This window comes from Melozone crissalis, unplaced genomic scaffold (genome assembly GCF_028551555.1).
Source record: "Melozone crissalis strain CALT ecotype California unplaced genomic scaffold, PUWL_Pcris_2 ptg000064l_1, whole genome shotgun sequence".
In the NCBI taxonomy this organism is placed as follows: domain Eukaryota; kingdom Metazoa; phylum Chordata; class Aves; order Passeriformes; family Passerellidae; genus Melozone; species Melozone crissalis.
In genome coordinates this window covers 331,530-347,851 of record NW_026535842.1, presented here as the reverse complement: position 1 = coordinate 347,851, position 16,322 = coordinate 331,530, and the positions used below count along the sequence as shown (strand labels likewise).

The following is a 16,322-nucleotide window of genomic DNA, read 5'->3' as shown; positions in this document are numbered from 1 at the left end:
TTCCTTTCCTTTCCTTTCCTTTCCTTTCCTTTCCTTTCCTTTCCTTTCCTTTCCTTTCCTGTCCTGTCCTGTCCTGTCCTGTCCTGTCCTGTCCTTCCCTTCCCTTCTTCCCTTCCCCAATCCCTTCCCCAATCCCTTCCCCAATCCCTTTCCTGTCTCACATGGGAACCCACAGGCCTCACAAGTTGCCCAAATCCCTCAGATTTTGCCTCTTTTTTTTCCATGTGCTGGCTCATAAGAGAGAGGAAAAAAAAAAAAAAAAAAAGCCAAACCCAAACCACAAGGAATTTTCCTTCAAAGCTGCTGGAATTTTCCACCCTCTGGCATTGTCACAGACCCCAGGCACCTGAGCTCAACCCCTGCACCGCCAAAAAGAGGGGAAAAAAGGCAAAAAGGTGGAAAAGGCAGAGAAAAAGAGGAACAGCAGCTGCTGGGGCGGCTTTGCCTCCAGCCGGGGAATCCCAGCTCTGGGCAGGTGGTTCCCAGCGCTGGGCAGGCCCTTCCAGAGGCACCAAACGTTGATTTTTGGTCGGTTTTGGGCATTCTGAAGGTTCGGCCTCAGCACTGATGAGGGGGTTTGGCAGCTTTGTGCCTCTCTGGGTTCCCAACGCCTTTTCTCCCCTTTTCTCCCCCTTTTTCCCCTCATACCCCAAGCTGCCCCTCGCAGCCCTTTGCACTGTGGGGCCGAGCTCCAGGACCCCCAGAACTCTGCACTAGCCCGGAATGCCCCCGGGATTCTCCTGGAATTCACTGATCCACCAGCATTCCTATCAAATAAGCTGCAGGAAGGACTTTTTTGTAGGTTGTGACATAAAAAATAAAAAAGAATCCAGGGAGTGGGGGGAGTGGGATCGGGGCACGGACGGGTGGGAACCAAACCCCCCCATTTTTGGGGCTGGTTTTCCTTTATTTTTCCTCTTGGAATGCAGATCCCAAGCCACCAGCTCCCAGGAAGCACCAAAATGTCCTTTTCTTTTCATCCTCGATTTGTCCAGTGGAGCCACCCCCGTCTCCTCTCGAGCTTTGTTATTCTTTGGGACACTTCTGATTATTTGTGCTTTTCCCCTCCTTTTTTCTGTTCTTTCTGCTCTCCCCAAGCAGTGGCTCCAGCCCATCTGGGACGGGCTCAGCCCCCGTTTCCTGCTGTAAATGTAAATATCCCAATATTGTCCCACTGCAGGGCTGAACCCCCGTGGCAAGCCAATAGAATGGTGCTTTTTTCCTTTTTTTTTTCCCTCATTTTTCTTTTTTTTTTCCGTTTTTTTGTTTTGTTTTTTTTGTTTTGTTTTGTTTTGATTTTTTTGTTTTGTTTTGTTGGGTTTTTTTTTTTGCTTTTTTTGTGTTTTGTTTTGTTTTGGGTTTTTTTGTTGGTTTTTTTTTTTTTTTCTCTTAGGAATTCCGTGTTTTAGGAGATCTTTTTGCCGTGTCCATGGATATTTCTGTCTTGTTTGATTGTTAGGAAATAAATTATTTGGTTACGAAAGAGCCGGGATTGCTGCGGGAGGGGAGGGGAGGGGACAGCGAGGGTGGTGGCACAAGGACCGGGGGTGGCACAAGGGCAGGGTGGCACTGGGGGTGGCACTGAGGTGACAGAGGGGCAGGGGGGGGACAGAGGGGGACAGAGGGACACGGGGGGGACAGAGGGGGACAGAGGGACACAGGGGTGGCACAGGGGGACAGAGGGACACGGGGGGACAGAGGGACACGGGGGGGGCACAGGGGGACAGAGGGCACCTGGAGCCACCCCAGGGCCTCACCTGGGCCAGGTGCCCCACCCCTGGGGCCACACCTGCCCTGAGGGCTCTCGAGGGACAAGTGGGGTCAAGGGGGGAGCGGGGAGGGACCTGCCGGGAAGGGACAGGGAGGGGACGGGGAGCACAGGGAGGGGGTGGCACAGGGCTGGGGGGACACGGGGGACACGGGGAGCCCAATGGGGACCCCAACAGGGAGCTCAGGGACAGCCCTGGGGACGCAGTGGGGACACGGGGACATTACAGGGGGTCCCGTGGGTGTGTGGCACCCCTGTCCCCGCGGGTGTGTGGCACCCCTGTCCCCGCGGGTGTGTGGCACACCTGTCCCCGTGAGCTGGCGCCGTCCCAGCCCCGCGGGGCTTTAAGAGGCCGCGGGCTCGGCCCTGCCCGCGCTGTCCCCGCGCTGTCCCCAGCCATGGCCCCGGCACTGCCGCTGCTCCTCGCCCTGCTCGGGACCAGCCCAGGTAGGGCCCGTGCCCCCACAGCCGGGCGCCCCCACAGCCGGGCACCCCTCTCAAGGGCCCTGTGCTGAAGGGGGCCGGGGGCACAGACCCTGGCAAGGGGGGCAGGGGGCCCTTGGGTGGGGTCTGGATTCCTCTTGGGGTGTGGGATGGGTTTGGGGGTGTCACTGGGGGGGTCCCTTCCACCACCCGGGATGGGTACTGGATGGGGAGGGTTCACTGAGGGGCCCCCCACACCCGGGTCCCCCCATAAGCGCTGGTGTGGGGTGAGGCGGCTTTGGGGGTGCAGGGGGGGGGCCCTGGGCTGCCAGGCCCCCCGGCCGGGTGCTGACCGTGGCCGCAGGTTTGGGGGCGCCGGGGGGGGGCTGCGGGGTGCCCCCCTCTGCCTGGTGCCAGGACTGGGTGACGGCGCTGCGCTGCGGGGCCCTGGGGCGCTGCCCCCGCCTGGGCCAGGGACCCCTCGAGGCGCTGAGAGACCCCCCCGAGGTGCTGAGAGACGCCCCCGATCTGGTGAGAGACCCCCCGTGTCCCTCCAGCCTTCCCTCCGTCCCTGCGCCCCCTCCCCGTGTGTCCCCAGACCTCCAGAAGGGTCCCAGTCCTCCCACCATGGTCCCACCCCAACGAGTCCACAGCCACCCCCCCATGTCCCCGTGTCTCCATTCCCCCACGTCCCCACGTCCCCACGTCCCCGTGTCCCCGTGTCCCAGCCCCCAACATCCCTGTGCCACCACACCCCCATGTCCTCATGCTCCCCATGTCCCTGTCCTCCTCTGTGGCCATTCCCCAATGTCCCAGACCCCCGTGTCCCCGTGTCCCAATGCCCCAGACCCCCATGTCCCCATGTCCCCGTGTCCCCATGTCCCCCTGTCCTCTCCTGCAGGACGCCTGTACTGTGTGCCAGCAGCTCTTGGACTCACTGCGCCAAATCTCCAGCGTATTGGCCGTGGAGGTGCCACAGGGGGTGGGGACAGGGGCCACTGGGGGTGTCACCATGGGGGCCACAGGCACAGGTGCCACTGAGTGTCACAGTGGGTGCCAGCAAGTGCCACTGGGCACAGGGAGGTGCCACTGTGGCCGATGAGGTGATGGCTGCCACTGAGAGTGCCACGGTCCCAGATGCTGCCATGCGTGTCCCTGTGGGTGCTGGGACAGTGGGTGAAGCAGTGGCAGGTGTCACTGGGTGCCACGGCGCTGAGGTGACAGGGTTGGTGCCATTGTGTGCGCCATGGCCATGGGCAGCAGCGGTGACAGGTGTGGCTGGGGTGTGGTGGTGGTGAGCGCGGCAGTGGTGGCTGTCACTGTGGGTGTCACTGTAGCTGTCCCTGTCCCTGTGCCTGTCCCTGTCCCTGTGCCTGTCCCTGTCCCTGTCCCTGTCCCTGTGCCTGTCCCTGTCCCTGTCGGTGCCCTGGTGCAGGCGGTGTTGGATCACTTGGTGGGGTTGGCGTGCCCCCATGTGCCTCTGGTGGAGCGCCTGTGCAAGGAGGTGGTCACTGACCTTGTCCATCGCTTCCTCCAGAACATGCAGCACATCGTGAGTGCCCCCGGGGCACACGGGAGGGGCTCTGGGGACGCTGTGGCCCCCAGGGACACGCGGGGGCAGCGGGCACAGCGCGGCACCCAGGGCCACCCGGGGGTTTGGGGACAGCAGGGTCACACTCTGTGCCCCGCAGGACTCCCGGAAAACCTGTGCCAAGCTGACCCTGTGTCTTGGAGAGCCCGGGGTTGTGCCCGTCTTTGAGGGGCCTGGCAGCCACCTGCAGGTACGGGGACACGGGGACAGCAGGGGGGCACAGCCATAGAGTGCCCACGGTGGGTGCAGTGTCCCAGCGGTGGGTGCAGTGTCCCCTCTCCCATGCAGTGTCCCCTCAGTGTCCCCTGTCCCGCAGGGCCCGGGGCTGTCCCCGGCCGTGTCCCCTATCCCCTGCAGTGTCCCCTGTCCCCGGCAGTGTCCCGTGTCCCTGTGCAGTGTCCCCTGTCCCCCGCAGTGTCCCGTGTCCCCTGCAGTGTCCCCTCAGTGTCCCCTGTCCCGCAGGGCCCGGGACTGTCCCCGGCCGTGTCCCCTATCCCCTGCAGTGTCCCCTGTCCCCCGCAGTGTCCCCTGTCCCATGCAGTGTCCCCTGCACTGTCCCCTGTCCCGCAGGGCTCCGGGCTGTCCCCGCTGTCCCCGCGGTCGCTGTCGCTGCCGCTGCCGCGCTGCTGGCTGTGCCGCTCGCTGGTGGCGCGGGCCGAGGCGGCGGTGCCGGTGCGCTCGGTGGCGGCGGCCGTGGCCGGGCTGTGCCGGGCGCTGCCGCTACCCGTGGCCGGGGCGTGCCAGTGCCTGGCCGAGCGCTACGCGGAGCTGGCCCTCGAGGGGCTGCTGGGCCGCCTGGGGCCGCGCCTGCTCTGCCGCCTCCTCCTGGCCTGCAGCGGGGACGGCGGCGACGGCGGGGACGAGGGGACGCTGCCACCGGCCCGGGTGCTGGAGGCCATCGTGGTGCGGCTGGCGGACTGTGTCAGGGAGGAGGTGAGGGGGACACGGGGGGACGGGCCCCAGGAGGGGACAGGGCGGCACAACACTGAGGGGACGCGTCCGGGAGTGTCACAGCCCTTGGGGACACATCCATGGTGTCACAGCCCTTGGGGACACAGCCTGGGCTGTCACAGCCCTTGGGGACACATCCATGGTATCACAGCCCTTGGGGACACATCCACGGTGTCACAGCCCTTGGGGACACATCCATGGTATCACAGCCCTTGGGGACACATCCATGGTGTCACAGCCCTTGGGGACACAGCCTGGGCTGTCACAGCCCTTGGGGACACATCCATGGTATCACAGCCCTTGGGGACACATCCACGGTGTCACAGCCCTTGGGGACACAGCCTGGCTCGTCCTGTCACCCCTGGGGACACAGCGAGCTCCCCAGGCAGTGCCACCCTCCCTCCAGAGGACGGTGCCAGAGCGCACAGGGCACAGCCTGGGGAGGGGGCTTGGGGGTGCCCCCACCCTCGGGGCAGCCCCTCATGGCTGTGTCCCCCCCAGGACCCCAGAAACGCCACCGTCCCCGCGCTGTCCCTGTCCCTGGGCCCCTGTGCCCTGGGCCCCATCTTCTGGTGCTCGGGCCCGGAGGCGGCGCGGCGCTGCCAGGTGAGGGGGGACAGGGGGACACGGGGGGGACAGGGGGACACGGGGGGACACGGGGGGACACAGGGGACAGGGGGGACACAAGGGGACAGGGGGGACACGGGGGACAGGGGGGACACGGGGGGGACAGGGGGGACAGGGGGACACAGGGGGACACAGGGGACAGGGGGGACACAAGGGGACAGGGGGGACACGGGGGACAGGGGGGACACGGGGGACACGGGGGGACACAAGGGGACAGGGGGGACACAGGGGGACACGGGGGGACACGGGAGGACACGGGGGGGACACGGGGGGACACGGGGGGACACGGGGGACACGGGGGGCTGCCACCCCCTGCACCCCCCCCGACCCCCGGGCCCCCCGCAGGCCGTGCAGCACTGCAAGGACCACGTCTGGCTCTAGGGGGGCACCGGGACCCCCCAGTTACCCCAATAAAGCTTGGATGCAGCTCTGCCTGAGTGTTCGGGGGTTTGGGGGCTCATGGGGTGCTGGGGAAGCAGCAGAAACCACAAACCCCCCCAAACCAAAGAAGAGAGGAGGTGAAAATGAGTTACAAAAATAATGGGTGGCATTTACTGGATGCACACACCTGCAGGGGGACTGGGGGTGGCCCCGGGTGGGTGTTGGGGGTCCCTGCGAGTCTGTGGGTGACCATGGGGGAGCTTGGGGTGCTCCTAAAGGGGTCTCAGGGTACCCCTGGGGGGCTGGGGATGGCCCTGAGGGGGAGCTGGGGGTGTCCCCAGGGGGGGTTTGGGTGTCCTCAATGGGGTTTGGGGTGTCCCCAGGGGGTTTCTGGGTGTCCCAAGGGGGTTTCTGGGTGTCCTCAATGGAGTTTTGGGTTTTCCCTAGGGGGCTCTGGGTGTCCCCAAGGGGGTTCTGGGTGTCCTCAGGGGGTTTCTGTGTGTCCCCAAGGCTCTCAGGCTCCTTGCTGTTGGTTCGTCTCGTCCTCCTCGCGTCGCTTCCAGATCTGCAGAGAGCAGGAGGGGGTTGGGGGGTTCAGGAGATGTTTGGGGGTGTCAGGGGGCATTGAGGGGGCGTCACAGCACATTCTAGGGGTGCCCCCTGTCCCACTCACCTGGATGTAGGCCTCGGACAGGGTGATCATCTGGGGCAGGATGTCGGTCACCTGCAGGTCCTGCAGCTCGTACCACTTGCCCGTGCCCTGCCAGGACCCGGGAGGGGCCGGGGTCACTCGGGGGGTCCCCGTGCCCCCCCAGCCCCCCGGGACGGGACACTCACGTGGTGCAGGACGTGGATGCGGTAGGAGCCCTCCGAGGGCTTCCCGTCGTGCACGATGTTGGCGATGAGGTCGTAGGTGGTGTGGGAGTGGGCGGCCTGCACCTCCTCGGACAGGTACTCGCGCAGGTCCACGTTCCTGGGCACCCACAGCACCCTCAGGGCACCCATGGGTGTGCTGTCCCTCCCGGGCACCCACAGCACCCTCAGGGCACCCATGGGTGTGCTGTCCCTCCCGGGCTGCTGCAGCGCCCCCGGATCCCCACCACAGATACCCCTCACACATCCACATCCCCCTGCCAAACCCCCCGACACCCCCAGGTGCCTTCAAACCCCTTCTGATGCCTAAAAACCACCCAGAGCCCACCTGGATGCCTACAAAGCCCCTAACCCTATAAAGCCCCCCCAGACACCCACACACCACCCTGGACACCTCCAAATCCCTGCACACTTCCACTCCCCTGGCCCAGGTGCTCCCAAAGCCCCTCTAGATGTTTCCAGCTCCTCACAGGCATTTAAAACCCCCTCCAGACGCCTTCAAACCCCCCCAGATACCCCCAATCGCCTCTTGGACCCTTTTCACCCGCCCCGGCAGCCCCCAGCCCCCCGCCCGGGCTCACGTGATGGGGAAGTTGACGATGGTGGGGTTCTTCTCCACGAAGAAGTTGTTCTTGGTGAAGCGCTTGATGCAGAAGATGAGGTAGGGCGGCAGGCGCGTCAGCTGGAAGCGCTTCAGGAAGTTCTCCTTGTAGGTCTTGTACTCCTTCTCGGTGCTGCCGTTGAACTTGGCCAGGATGCTGAACAGGGGCACCTGGGGGATGATCAGCTGCTCCTTCTCGTCCTTGTAGAGCGGCGCCGTGGGCAGGTCCAGGGTCAGGTACAGGAACGTGGACTCCACCATGCGCTCCTGGTACTCGCTGTTCTGCAGCAGCTGCGCCTTCTCCTCGGCGGGCTGGGCACCCCAGGGGCACACACACATCAGCCCCATGGGGCACATCAGCCCCATGGACCCCACATCCCCCCTGGGCACATCAGCCCTGCTGGATCCATCACACCCCAACCAGACCCAACACCTCCCACTGGACCCAACATCCCCCCTTGGATCCATCGCCCCACTGGATCCATCACCCTGCTGGATCCATCGCCCCTCTGGATCCATCACCCCACTGGATCCATCACCCCACTGGATCCATCACCCCTCTGGATCCATCACCCCCCTTGGATCCATCGCCCCACTGGATCCATCACCCACTGGATCCATCGCCCCACTGGATCCATCGCCCCACTGGATCCATCACCCCTTGGATCCCTCACCCCACTGGATCCATCACCCACTGGATCCATCACCCACTGGATCCATCACCCCCCTTGGATCCATCGCCCCACTGGATCCATCACCCACTGGATCCATCGCCCCACTGGATCCATCACCCCTTGGATCCCTCACCCCACTGGATCCATCACCCACTGGATCCATCACCCACTGGATCCATCACCCCCCACTGGATCCATCACCCACTGGATCCATCACCTCACTGGATCCATCGCCCCACTGGATCCATCACCCCTTGGATCCCTCACCCCACTGGATCCATCACCCACTGGATCCATCACCCACTGGATCCATCACCCCACTGGATCCATCATCCACTGGATCCATCACCCTGCTGGATCCATCACCCCTCTGGATCCATCACCCACTGGATCCATCACCCCTCTGGATCCATCACCCCGCTGGATCCATCACCCACTGGATCCATCACCCCTTGGATCCCTCACCTCACTGGATCCATCACCCTGCTGGATCCATCACCCCACTGGATCCATCACCTCACTGGATCCATCACCCCACTGGATCCATCACCTCACTGGATCCATCGCCCCACTGGATCCATCACCCCTCTGGATCCATCACCCCTCTGGATCCATCACCTCACTGGATCCATCACCCCGCTGGATCCATCACCCACTGGATCCATCACCCCACTGGATCCATCACCCCACTGGATCCATCACCCACTGGATCCATCGCCCCACTGGATCCATCGCCCCACTGGATCCATCACCCACTGGATCCATCACCCCACTGGATCCATCACTCCCCTTGGATCCATCACCCTGCTGGACCTTCCCACCACTCATTTGTATTTTGACCCCCACCTAAAACCCCTTTGTTGTACCCAAAGACCCCCCACCATACCCCAACACCCCCCCACCCCACCCCTCATTGAACCCCATCACACTCCTCATTTGACCCAGACCCCTGTCAGAGCCCCACCACTCCCACACTGCCCCCATCACCCCCCATCTGACCCGACACCCCATTTTCTGACCCGACACCCCATTTTCTGACCCTGCCGCTCCCACTGCACCCCCAGACCCCCCATTCCCCCCAGTCCCACCAGGTCAGGGTGCGGCAGCTTCTTGGTGAAGATGCGCATGGAGCCCTGGAACACGTCGGTGACGATGGCTGTGGGGACACGGGGGGCTCAGAGGGGGCTCAGAGAGGGCACAGAGCCCCCAGGGCCCCCCAGAACTCCCCCCACTCACTCTTCTTCTTCCTCTTGGTGCCGCCCAGCGCGGCGTGCAGCGCGTTCAGGAACCAGGACAGGAACTCCACCCCATCCCCTGCAACAGCACGGCTGGAGATGGGGTCTGCCCTGAGCCCAGAGACCCCAGACCCATCCCTGTACCCTAAATCCAGAGCCCTCAGAGCCAGCCCTGCCCCTGAACCGAGACCCCAGACCCAACCCTGTACCCCAACCTAGCCCTGAACCCTGAATCGTGAGCCCCCAGACCCAGCCCTGCATCCCCAAATCCAGTCCTGCACCCTGAATCCAAAGCCCCCAGACCCAGGGCCGCCCCCCAAATCCAGCCCTGCACCCCCAAATCCAGAGCCCCCAGACCCAGCCCTGCACCTCGAATCCAAAGCCCCCAGACCCAGAGCTGCACTGCCCCCCAGACCCAGCCCTGCACCCCAAACCCAGTCCTGCACCCCGAATCCAGAGCCCCCAGACCCAGCCCTGCTCCCCCAGACCCAGCACCCCCCATGCCCAGCTCTTCCCCCCACACCCAGCACTGCCCCCCAGCCCTGCAGGCCCCCAGGAGCCCCCCCCCACCCTGCTTGGTGATCTGGAAGCTCTTCTTGCTGCAGAGCACCACGGCCTGCAGCATCTCGTGGGGGGACACGTGGGCCTTGAAGTTGCGCGGGTTCCAGAGCTTGCGCATGAGCTCCCCGAAGCGCTGCACCAGCAGGAACATGATGTCCCCGGGTGGGCGCTGGATGCGCCGGTAGTTCTCCTCCTCCAGGAAGTAATTCCTCAGGGGGGGCACGTTGGACAGGGCCTGGGGGCACAGCGGGGAGGCTTCAGCCCTGGGACCCCCACGGGAGGGGAGCTGGGGGGGTTTGGGGCAGAGCCTGCACTGCTGGGAGTGGGGAATCTCAAACAGCCTGAAATGGAAAGGATCCAGGGGTGGGGATGATCCCTGCCAGCCCCACAGAGGGTCTGGGGACCCGTTTGTCACCCTGCTGCTGTCACCTGGAGCACGGCGTTGGCGTAGTCGTTGGCCTTGATGTTGTTGAGCCCCACGATGCCGGGCAGGTACGTGGTGCCGTCGTAGGCCCGCGACAGCTTGGCCTGCTTGTCCAGGTGGGCGATGTGCTGGGCCGTGAACGTGGGCTTCAGCACGTACTGCGGGGGAGACAGAGCCCTCAGAGAGGGGGAGACCCTCACCAAACCCCCCAGATCCCCCCCAAACCCCTCAGATCCCCGCAAAGCCCTCAGACCCTCACCCAAACCCCTCAGATCCCCCCCAAACCCCCCAGATCCCCCCAAAGCCCCCTCTCGGGGTGCCCCCGCGCCCGCACCGTGATGTCCTCGAGGGAGGAGTCGATGATCTCGTAGTTGTCGGGCAGGCAGTAGAACTTGAGCGTGTGCAGGTTGAGGAACACGTGGTGGCTCAGCTGCACGCTGTGGATGTAGGCGTGCGACTTCAGCCCGCGGCCTGCGGGGACAGGGCGCTGCCATGGCACCGGGCACCGGGCACGGCACCGGGGTGTCCCCAGCGCTGTCCCCGTTGTCCCTGCTGCCCCCTGGCTGTCCCCAGAGGGTTTGTCCCTCACCCTGGAAGTACTTCCCGCAGACGAGGCAGGCGTAGACGTTGATGTGGGACAGGGAGATGGAGCAGAGCTTCTCGAAGTCGAAGTCCAGCACGCTCCTGGGGGGACAGCGCTGTCAGGGGGCTGGGGGGCCGCGGGGGGCACCCCAAAGCAGCCCCGGCACCCACTTGTTGATGGTGTCCAGGTAGGGGCAGTGCCGGCTGCGCTGGTCCTCGGGGTCGAAGCGCCCGTAACGCACTGGGGAGGGTGGGAGGGTGTGAAAAGGGGGGCACAGGACCCCGAAAACACGAGGATGATCCCTCCAAACCCCCTCTGTGACACTTCCCTGGGGCTGAGCCCCAGTTCCCCCCAGTGCCTCCAAACCCTGCCCAGAGCTGAGCTCAGGACCAGCGACCGCGGTGACCTCCGGTCCCAGAACCCCCCACAGACACCCCACTGCCATGCCAGAGCCCCCTCAGACACCCCAATGTCCCCCCACCGCCCCGTGTCCCCTCAGCCCTCCGGTCCCACCCGTTCCCCCCGGCCCTCACCGGCGGGCTCGGGCTCAGGGTCGGAGTCTCCATCCGGCTCCCGCTCCCTCTTCACCCGCACGGGCGCGGCGGGCCCGGCAGTACCGGAGCCCCCCCAGACGCTGCTCCCGGTGCCGGTGCCCGGTTCTCGCTTGACGCGCGCGAGATCCACCGGCAGCGGCTCCGCCGCCTCCCGCCGCGCGCGCTCCCGCTCCGAGTCCCGCCGGCCCCGCGAGCGCTCTCCGTCGGCGTCGCGGCGGCTGCGGGAGGAGGCGCGGGCGGTGCTGGCCCCGCGCTGCTCCCGGGGCTCCCGGGACTCCCGGTCCCGCCGCCCGCGACTCGACATGGCGGCGCCGCTGTGCGCTGTGCGCATGCGCGGCGCGGGGTAAAAACGTCAGCTGTGCGCCGAGCATGCGCGGCCGCCGCTCCGGGAAGAGGCGGTACCGCGCCTGCGCGCTGCGGCGCCCCCTGGCGGCTGCGGCCGGGCCCGCGGGGCTCTTAAAGGCGCCGCGCCCCGGTACCGAGCCCGCCGCCGGTACCGGGATGGAGGCGGCGCCCGCCACAGCGGCGGCCCCGGGCTGGCGCTGCCGGCCGGGGGGACGGCTGGACATGAGCCACGGCTTCGTGCGGCACATCCGCCGCAACCAGCTCGCCAGGTACCGGCACCGGCGCGGCCCTCCCGGGACGCCCATCCCCGGTGCTCCCGGTTCCCCTCACCCGCTAACCCCGCTGTGCCCCCGGTGCCAGGGACGCGTACGACCGTGCGGTGCGGCAGGCGCGGGGCCGAGCGCGGACGAGGCTGACACCGGGCCCGGCGCGGCCCCGGCGGCCCGACCAGCAGGTGTACCGGCCGCACCGGGGCGGTGAGCGGGGAACCGGGGGGAACGGGGGAATGGGGGGGACCGAGGGTGGGGATGGGGACACCGGGGATGGGGACCCCGGGGTTTGGAGCCCCCGGTGGTCCCGGTGTCCCCGCTGAGGCGGTGCCGGTGCCGCAGGCGGGCCCGGGGGCGATGCCAGCGCGGGTTCCCCCGCCGAGGGCAGCGCGGCCGCCCCGGAACCGGCGCGGGGGCCGCGGCTCTTCTGCCTCGAGTACGAGGGGGACGACGGGCGGGTGACGGCCGTGATCGTGCACCAGGTGCGGCACCGGGGAACGGGAACGGGGAACGGGGAATGCCCGGGATGGGGGTGCCCGAGATGGGGGACCTGAGGGGATGGGGGTGCCACAGGTCCCATGGGACAGGGGGGTCTCCTGGGGGGTGCCATGGGGGCAGTGGGGGTGACCTGGGGGGTGCTATGGGGACAGTGGGGGTACCCCACGGGGATCCCTGGGGACAGTGGGGTCACCCTGGTGGGTCCTTGGGGGCAGTGGGGGTGACCTGGGGGTGCTCTGGGGCAGTGGGGGTGCCATGGTGGGGTCCCTGGGGACAGTGGGGGTGTCCTGGGGGTGCTCTGGGGACAGTGGGGGTACCCTGGGGACAGTGGGGTCACCCCGGTGGGTCTCTGGGGGCAGTGAGGGTGCTCTGTGGGGCTCCTCAGGGCAGTGGGGTTACCCCGGGGACATTGGGGTTACCCGATGGGTTCCCCCGGTGCCCCGGAGCCGCGGCAGGCTCCTTGACCGGGTGACACGGGTGACACGGGTGACACGGTGACGCAGGTGATACGGTGACACGGGTGACGTGGTCACACGGGTGACACGGGTGACGTGGTCACACGGGTGACATGGGTGACACGGTGACACGGTGACATGGGTGACACGGGTGACACGGTGACACGGTCACATGGTGCCACGGGTGACACGGTCACACGGTCACACGGGTGGCATGGGTGACACGGTGACACGGTGACGCGGTGCCGCCCGCAGGGGGACAGCGCGGAGGAGGTGACGCGGCGCGTGTGCGCCCACAGCCCCCTGGAGCCCCCCCTGCGCAGGGCCCTGTGCCAGCGCGTGCAGGACGAGCTCAGCAAGCGCCGGGGCACGGGGTGACGCTGCGGGCACGGCCCCGGGCGCTGCCACCCTCCCCCGGGACCCGTGCCACCCCCCGGCACCGCCGCTGTCCCCCCGTGTCAATAAAGGTGCTGCGAGGCTCCGTGTCCTTCGCTGCTCGGGGAAACTGAGGCACGGGCTGTGGTGGGGGGGGTGAGTGACGCGGCCCCTGGGTGTCACCTTGCCACCTGTCCCCTGCAGCAGCCCAGGTGGGGTGGCCCTGCAGTGACACCGGCTCCAGGCCCCTCCCTGGTGCCACCATGTCCCTCCTCAGGTGCCACCGTGTCCCCAGGGCCCCCTCTGCGTCCCCTCCTGGCCCAGCCCAGGCTGGTGGCACTGGGGCCCAGGCTGGGTGTGCCCAGGGTGTGCCCAGGGTGGGTGCTGTGGGTTGTGGGGTGTCCCCAGGGTGGGTCGTGGGGCTTATTTGTGATTTCAGGGCCTTTTGTTGTTGTGGGGTCAGCCTGGGGCCCAGCCCATGCCCTGTTTCTGTGGGATCTCTTGGTATTTATTTATTGTAGGGTCATCCCAAAGCAGATTCTGGTGTTTATTTATTGTGCGGTCTCCCCAAGAGTCCATCCTGCTGATTTATTCTTGTGGGGTATCTGCGTATCAGATTCCAGATTCTTAGTTCTTGTAGGGTCATCCCGAAAAGATCCTGGGTTTTATTTATTGTAGGGTCTCCCCAAAACAGATTCTGGTATTTAGTTATTGTGGGGTCTCTCCAAAATAGATTCTGGTGTTTATTTGTTGTAGGATCTCTCCAAACTAGATCCTGGTGTTTATTCATTGCAGGGTGATCCCAAAGCAGATCCTGATTTTTATTTATTGTAGGGCCATCCTAAAGCAGATCCTGGTGTTCGTTTATTTTAGGGTCTCCCCAAAATAGATCCTGGTGTTTATTCATTGCAAGGCCATCCCAAAGCAGACCCTGGTGTTTATTCATTGCAGGGCCATCCCAAAGCAGATCCTGGTGTTTATTCATTGCAGGGCCATCCCAAAGCAGACCCTGGTGTTTATTCATTGCAGGGTGATCCCAAAGCAGACCCTGGTGTTCATTCATTTTAGGGCCATCCCAAAGCAGACCCTGGTGTTTATTTGTTGCAGGGCCATCCCAAAGCAGACCCTGGTGTTCGTTCATTGCGGGGTCTCCCCGAGCTCCACGCTCCAGGTTTGGGATCTCGGTGTCCGCACAGCTCCTGTGCTCGCTGTGCTGTTTCCCTCGCGTGGGGCCGGCTGGGTTTTGGTGTGGGGTCTCTTCAGAGCAGATTCTGCAGTTCGTTGGCTGTGGGGTCTCCTGGAGGATGTCCCGCTGGTTGTCAGTGTCACTGCAGGGTGACAGTGCTGTCCCTGCAGGTGTCCCCCGAGCCCGGGTGTTTCTCTGTCCTTTATTCCTTGTCCGTCCCTCTGTCCTCAGAGGGTGCCCGCGGTGCTGGGGGGGTGCTGGGTGCCACCCCGCGGGGTGGGGACAGTGCTGGTGACAGCCCCGGGCGCCGCCCGCGCCAGGGCCAGCGCCAGGGCCAGCGCCAGGATGAGGATGAGGAGGAGGCCGAGGCCGAGGGCCACCAGGTGCCACCGCCGGTGTCTCCTGCGCTGGCGCCGCGTCACCGTGCGCGTGGTGCGGGTGAAGGCCTCGCTCTGGGGGACAGGGGACAGTGCCAGGGGCTGGGGGGACGCAGGGGACAGACAGACAGACACCCCCCCAGCCCCTCTGCAGCCCTGGAGCCTCTCCTGCCCAGGCTGGGTGTCCCCACAGTGTCCCCAAGCTCTGTGTGCCCCAAGTGTCCCCAGCCCTATGTGTCCCCAGAGACTCCCCAGCCCCTGGGTGTCCCCAGCCCCTGGGTGTCCCCACAGTGTCCCCAGCCCCTGGGTGTCCCCCCCGTGTCCCACCGCCTGTCGCAGGTGCTGTGCCCGGCTCTGCCCGGCTCCAGGTGTCCCCGCGGTGCCACCCCCCTGTCCCGGGCTGTCCCCCCCGTGTCCCACCGCCTGTCGCAGGTCCTGGGCCCGGCTCTGCAGCTGCTCCAGGTGTCCCTCCCGCTCCAGCGCCTTGGCCACGTTCTGTCGCATCAGCTCCGCCACCTCCTCGGCCTCGCGCTGGCACCGCTCCAGCCCCGCCTGGGGACACGGGGACACCGTGGGGACACGGGGGGGACATGGGGAGAGCACCGGGGACGTGGACGCTGCGGCCAAGGGGACACGGAGGGGACACGGAGGGGACACGGAGGGGACACGGGGACAGGCAGGGACGGTGGCACCGCGAGGGCGACACGCACGGAGCTCGGGGACAGGAAACCGTGGGGACGGAGACACCGGAGCACGGGGACTGGGGAGGGACACGGGGACACCGCGGGGGACACGGAAAGTTCCGCGCGGGCCGCCTCTCACCGCCCCGGGGACCGCGTCCCTCCCTCGGGCAGGGAGAGCCCGGGACGGGCACCGGAACCGGCACCGGCATCGGGGGATCCGAGCCCGGCGGCTCCCGGGGCCCCGAGCCCGCCCTGCCCCGAGCAAAGCGAAAGCGAAAGCGGCGGCCGGGACTCACCATGGTCCCGGCTCCGCGGGCCGGGCTCGGTGCCGGTACCGGTGCGCCCGTTCCTGTACCCGTCCGGCCTCGGGCCGCAGCGGCCGCCCCCGCCGGGAGGGACCGGGACCGCCCCCCCGCCACCCTCGAGTGGCCACAGAGCCGGACAGACCGGACACAGAGCGGCCACAACACGGGACAGCCCGGACACAACCCGGGACGGGGCTCCCCGGGACCCCCACTCCCCCCTACCCATGTCCCCAGTGTCCCCCCTGTCCCTGCAGCCCCCCTGTCCCCATGTTCCCCTGTCCCCAGGACCCCCGGACTCGTGTCCTTGGCACTGCCCTGTCCCCAGGAAAGGCACCCCACCCGTGTCGGTGTCCCCAGTCCCTGCAGATGTGGGGCCACACCAGGACCCCGTGTCCGAGTCCCCGGGGACCCCCCCGTGTCCCTGCCCCGTCCCTCCCCTCCTCCCCCCTCCCCGGCCTCCGAGGGTGGCAGTGCCACCACAGTGTCCTTTGTCCCTCGGTGCCTGGCACGGCCCAACCCCCCCACACACACACATCCCTTCGTGCCAGTGTCCCCACACGTGTCCCCCCCTCGTGACCCCACG

The 16,322-nt window shown here is 66.2% G+C and overlaps 3 protein-coding genes across 3 annotated transcripts; 1 reads left to right on the top strand and 2 right to left on the bottom strand.

Annotated features, from left to right (window-relative positions):
- Positions 1–6,176: 6,176 nt before the first annotated feature.
- Positions 6,177–11,550, bottom strand: USP39 (ubiquitin specific peptidase 39). The gene is made up of 12 exons (XM_054289184.1): positions 11,226–11,550; positions 10,863–10,932; positions 10,699–10,793; positions 10,444–10,580; positions 10,115–10,267; positions 9,695–9,920; positions 9,126–9,203; positions 8,978–9,045; positions 7,196–7,527; positions 6,579–6,714; positions 6,415–6,501; positions 6,177–6,306 (listed from the first exon to the last, which is right to left on the bottom strand). The coding sequence occupies exons 1-12, from the start codon at positions 11,548–11,550 to the stop codon at positions 6,256–6,258; spliced, it is 1,758 nt and encodes a 585-aa protein (XP_054145159.1). The 3' UTR covers positions 6,177–6,255.
- A 141-nt stretch (positions 11,551–11,691) lies between these two features.
- Positions 11,692–13,243, top strand: CUNH2orf68 (chromosome unknown C2orf68 homolog). The gene is made up of 4 exons (XM_054289212.1): positions 11,692–11,860; positions 11,952–12,067; positions 12,203–12,342; positions 13,069–13,243. The coding sequence occupies exons 1-4, from the start codon at positions 11,748–11,750 to the stop codon at positions 13,189–13,191; spliced, it is 492 nt and encodes a 163-aa protein (XP_054145187.1). The 5' UTR covers positions 11,692–11,747; the 3' UTR covers positions 13,192–13,243.
- A 1,358-nt stretch (positions 13,244–14,601) lies between these two features.
- Positions 14,602–15,772, bottom strand: LOC128945401 (vesicle-associated membrane protein 5-like). The gene is made up of 3 exons (XM_054289152.1): positions 15,731–15,772; positions 15,172–15,303; positions 14,602–14,826 (listed from the first exon to the last, which is right to left on the bottom strand). The coding sequence occupies exons 1-3, from the start codon at positions 15,731–15,733 to the stop codon at positions 14,602–14,604; spliced, it is 360 nt and encodes a 119-aa protein (XP_054145127.1). The 5' UTR covers positions 15,734–15,772.
- Between the last annotated feature and the right edge of the window lie 550 nt (positions 15,773–16,322).

Excerpts from the sequence above, each read along its gene's own strand:
- USP39 (XM_054289184.1), bottom strand. The coding sequence starts at position 11,550 with ATGTCGAGTCGCGGGCGGCGGGACCGGGAGTCCCGGGAGCCCCGGGAG. Across the intron at positions 10,794-10,862 it reads TACCTGGACACCATCAACAA|GAGCGTGCTGGACTTCGACT; the intron begins GTGGGTGCCGGG and ends CTGTCCCCCCAG. Across the intron at positions 9,921-10,114 it reads ACGCCAACGCCGTGCTCCAG|GCCCTGTCCAACGTGCCCCC; the intron begins GTGACAGCAGCA and ends CTGTGCCCCCAG.
- LOC128945401 (XM_054289152.1), bottom strand. Across the intron at positions 14,827-15,171 it reads CCCAGGACCTGCGACAGGCG|AGCGAGGCCTTCACCCGCAC; the intron begins GTGGGACACGGG and ends CCTGTCCCCCAG.
- CUNH2orf68 (XM_054289212.1), top strand. The coding sequence starts at position 11,748 with ATGGAGGCGGCGCCCGCCACAGCGGCGGCCCCGGGCTGGCGCTGCCGG. Across the intron at positions 12,068-12,202 it reads GTACCGGCCGCACCGGGGCG|GCGGGCCCGGGGGCGATGCC; the intron begins GTGAGCGGGGAA and ends CCGGTGCCGCAG. Across the intron at positions 12,343-13,068 it reads CGGCCGTGATCGTGCACCAG|GGGGACAGCGCGGAGGAGGT; the intron begins GTGCGGCACCGG and ends TGCCGCCCGCAG.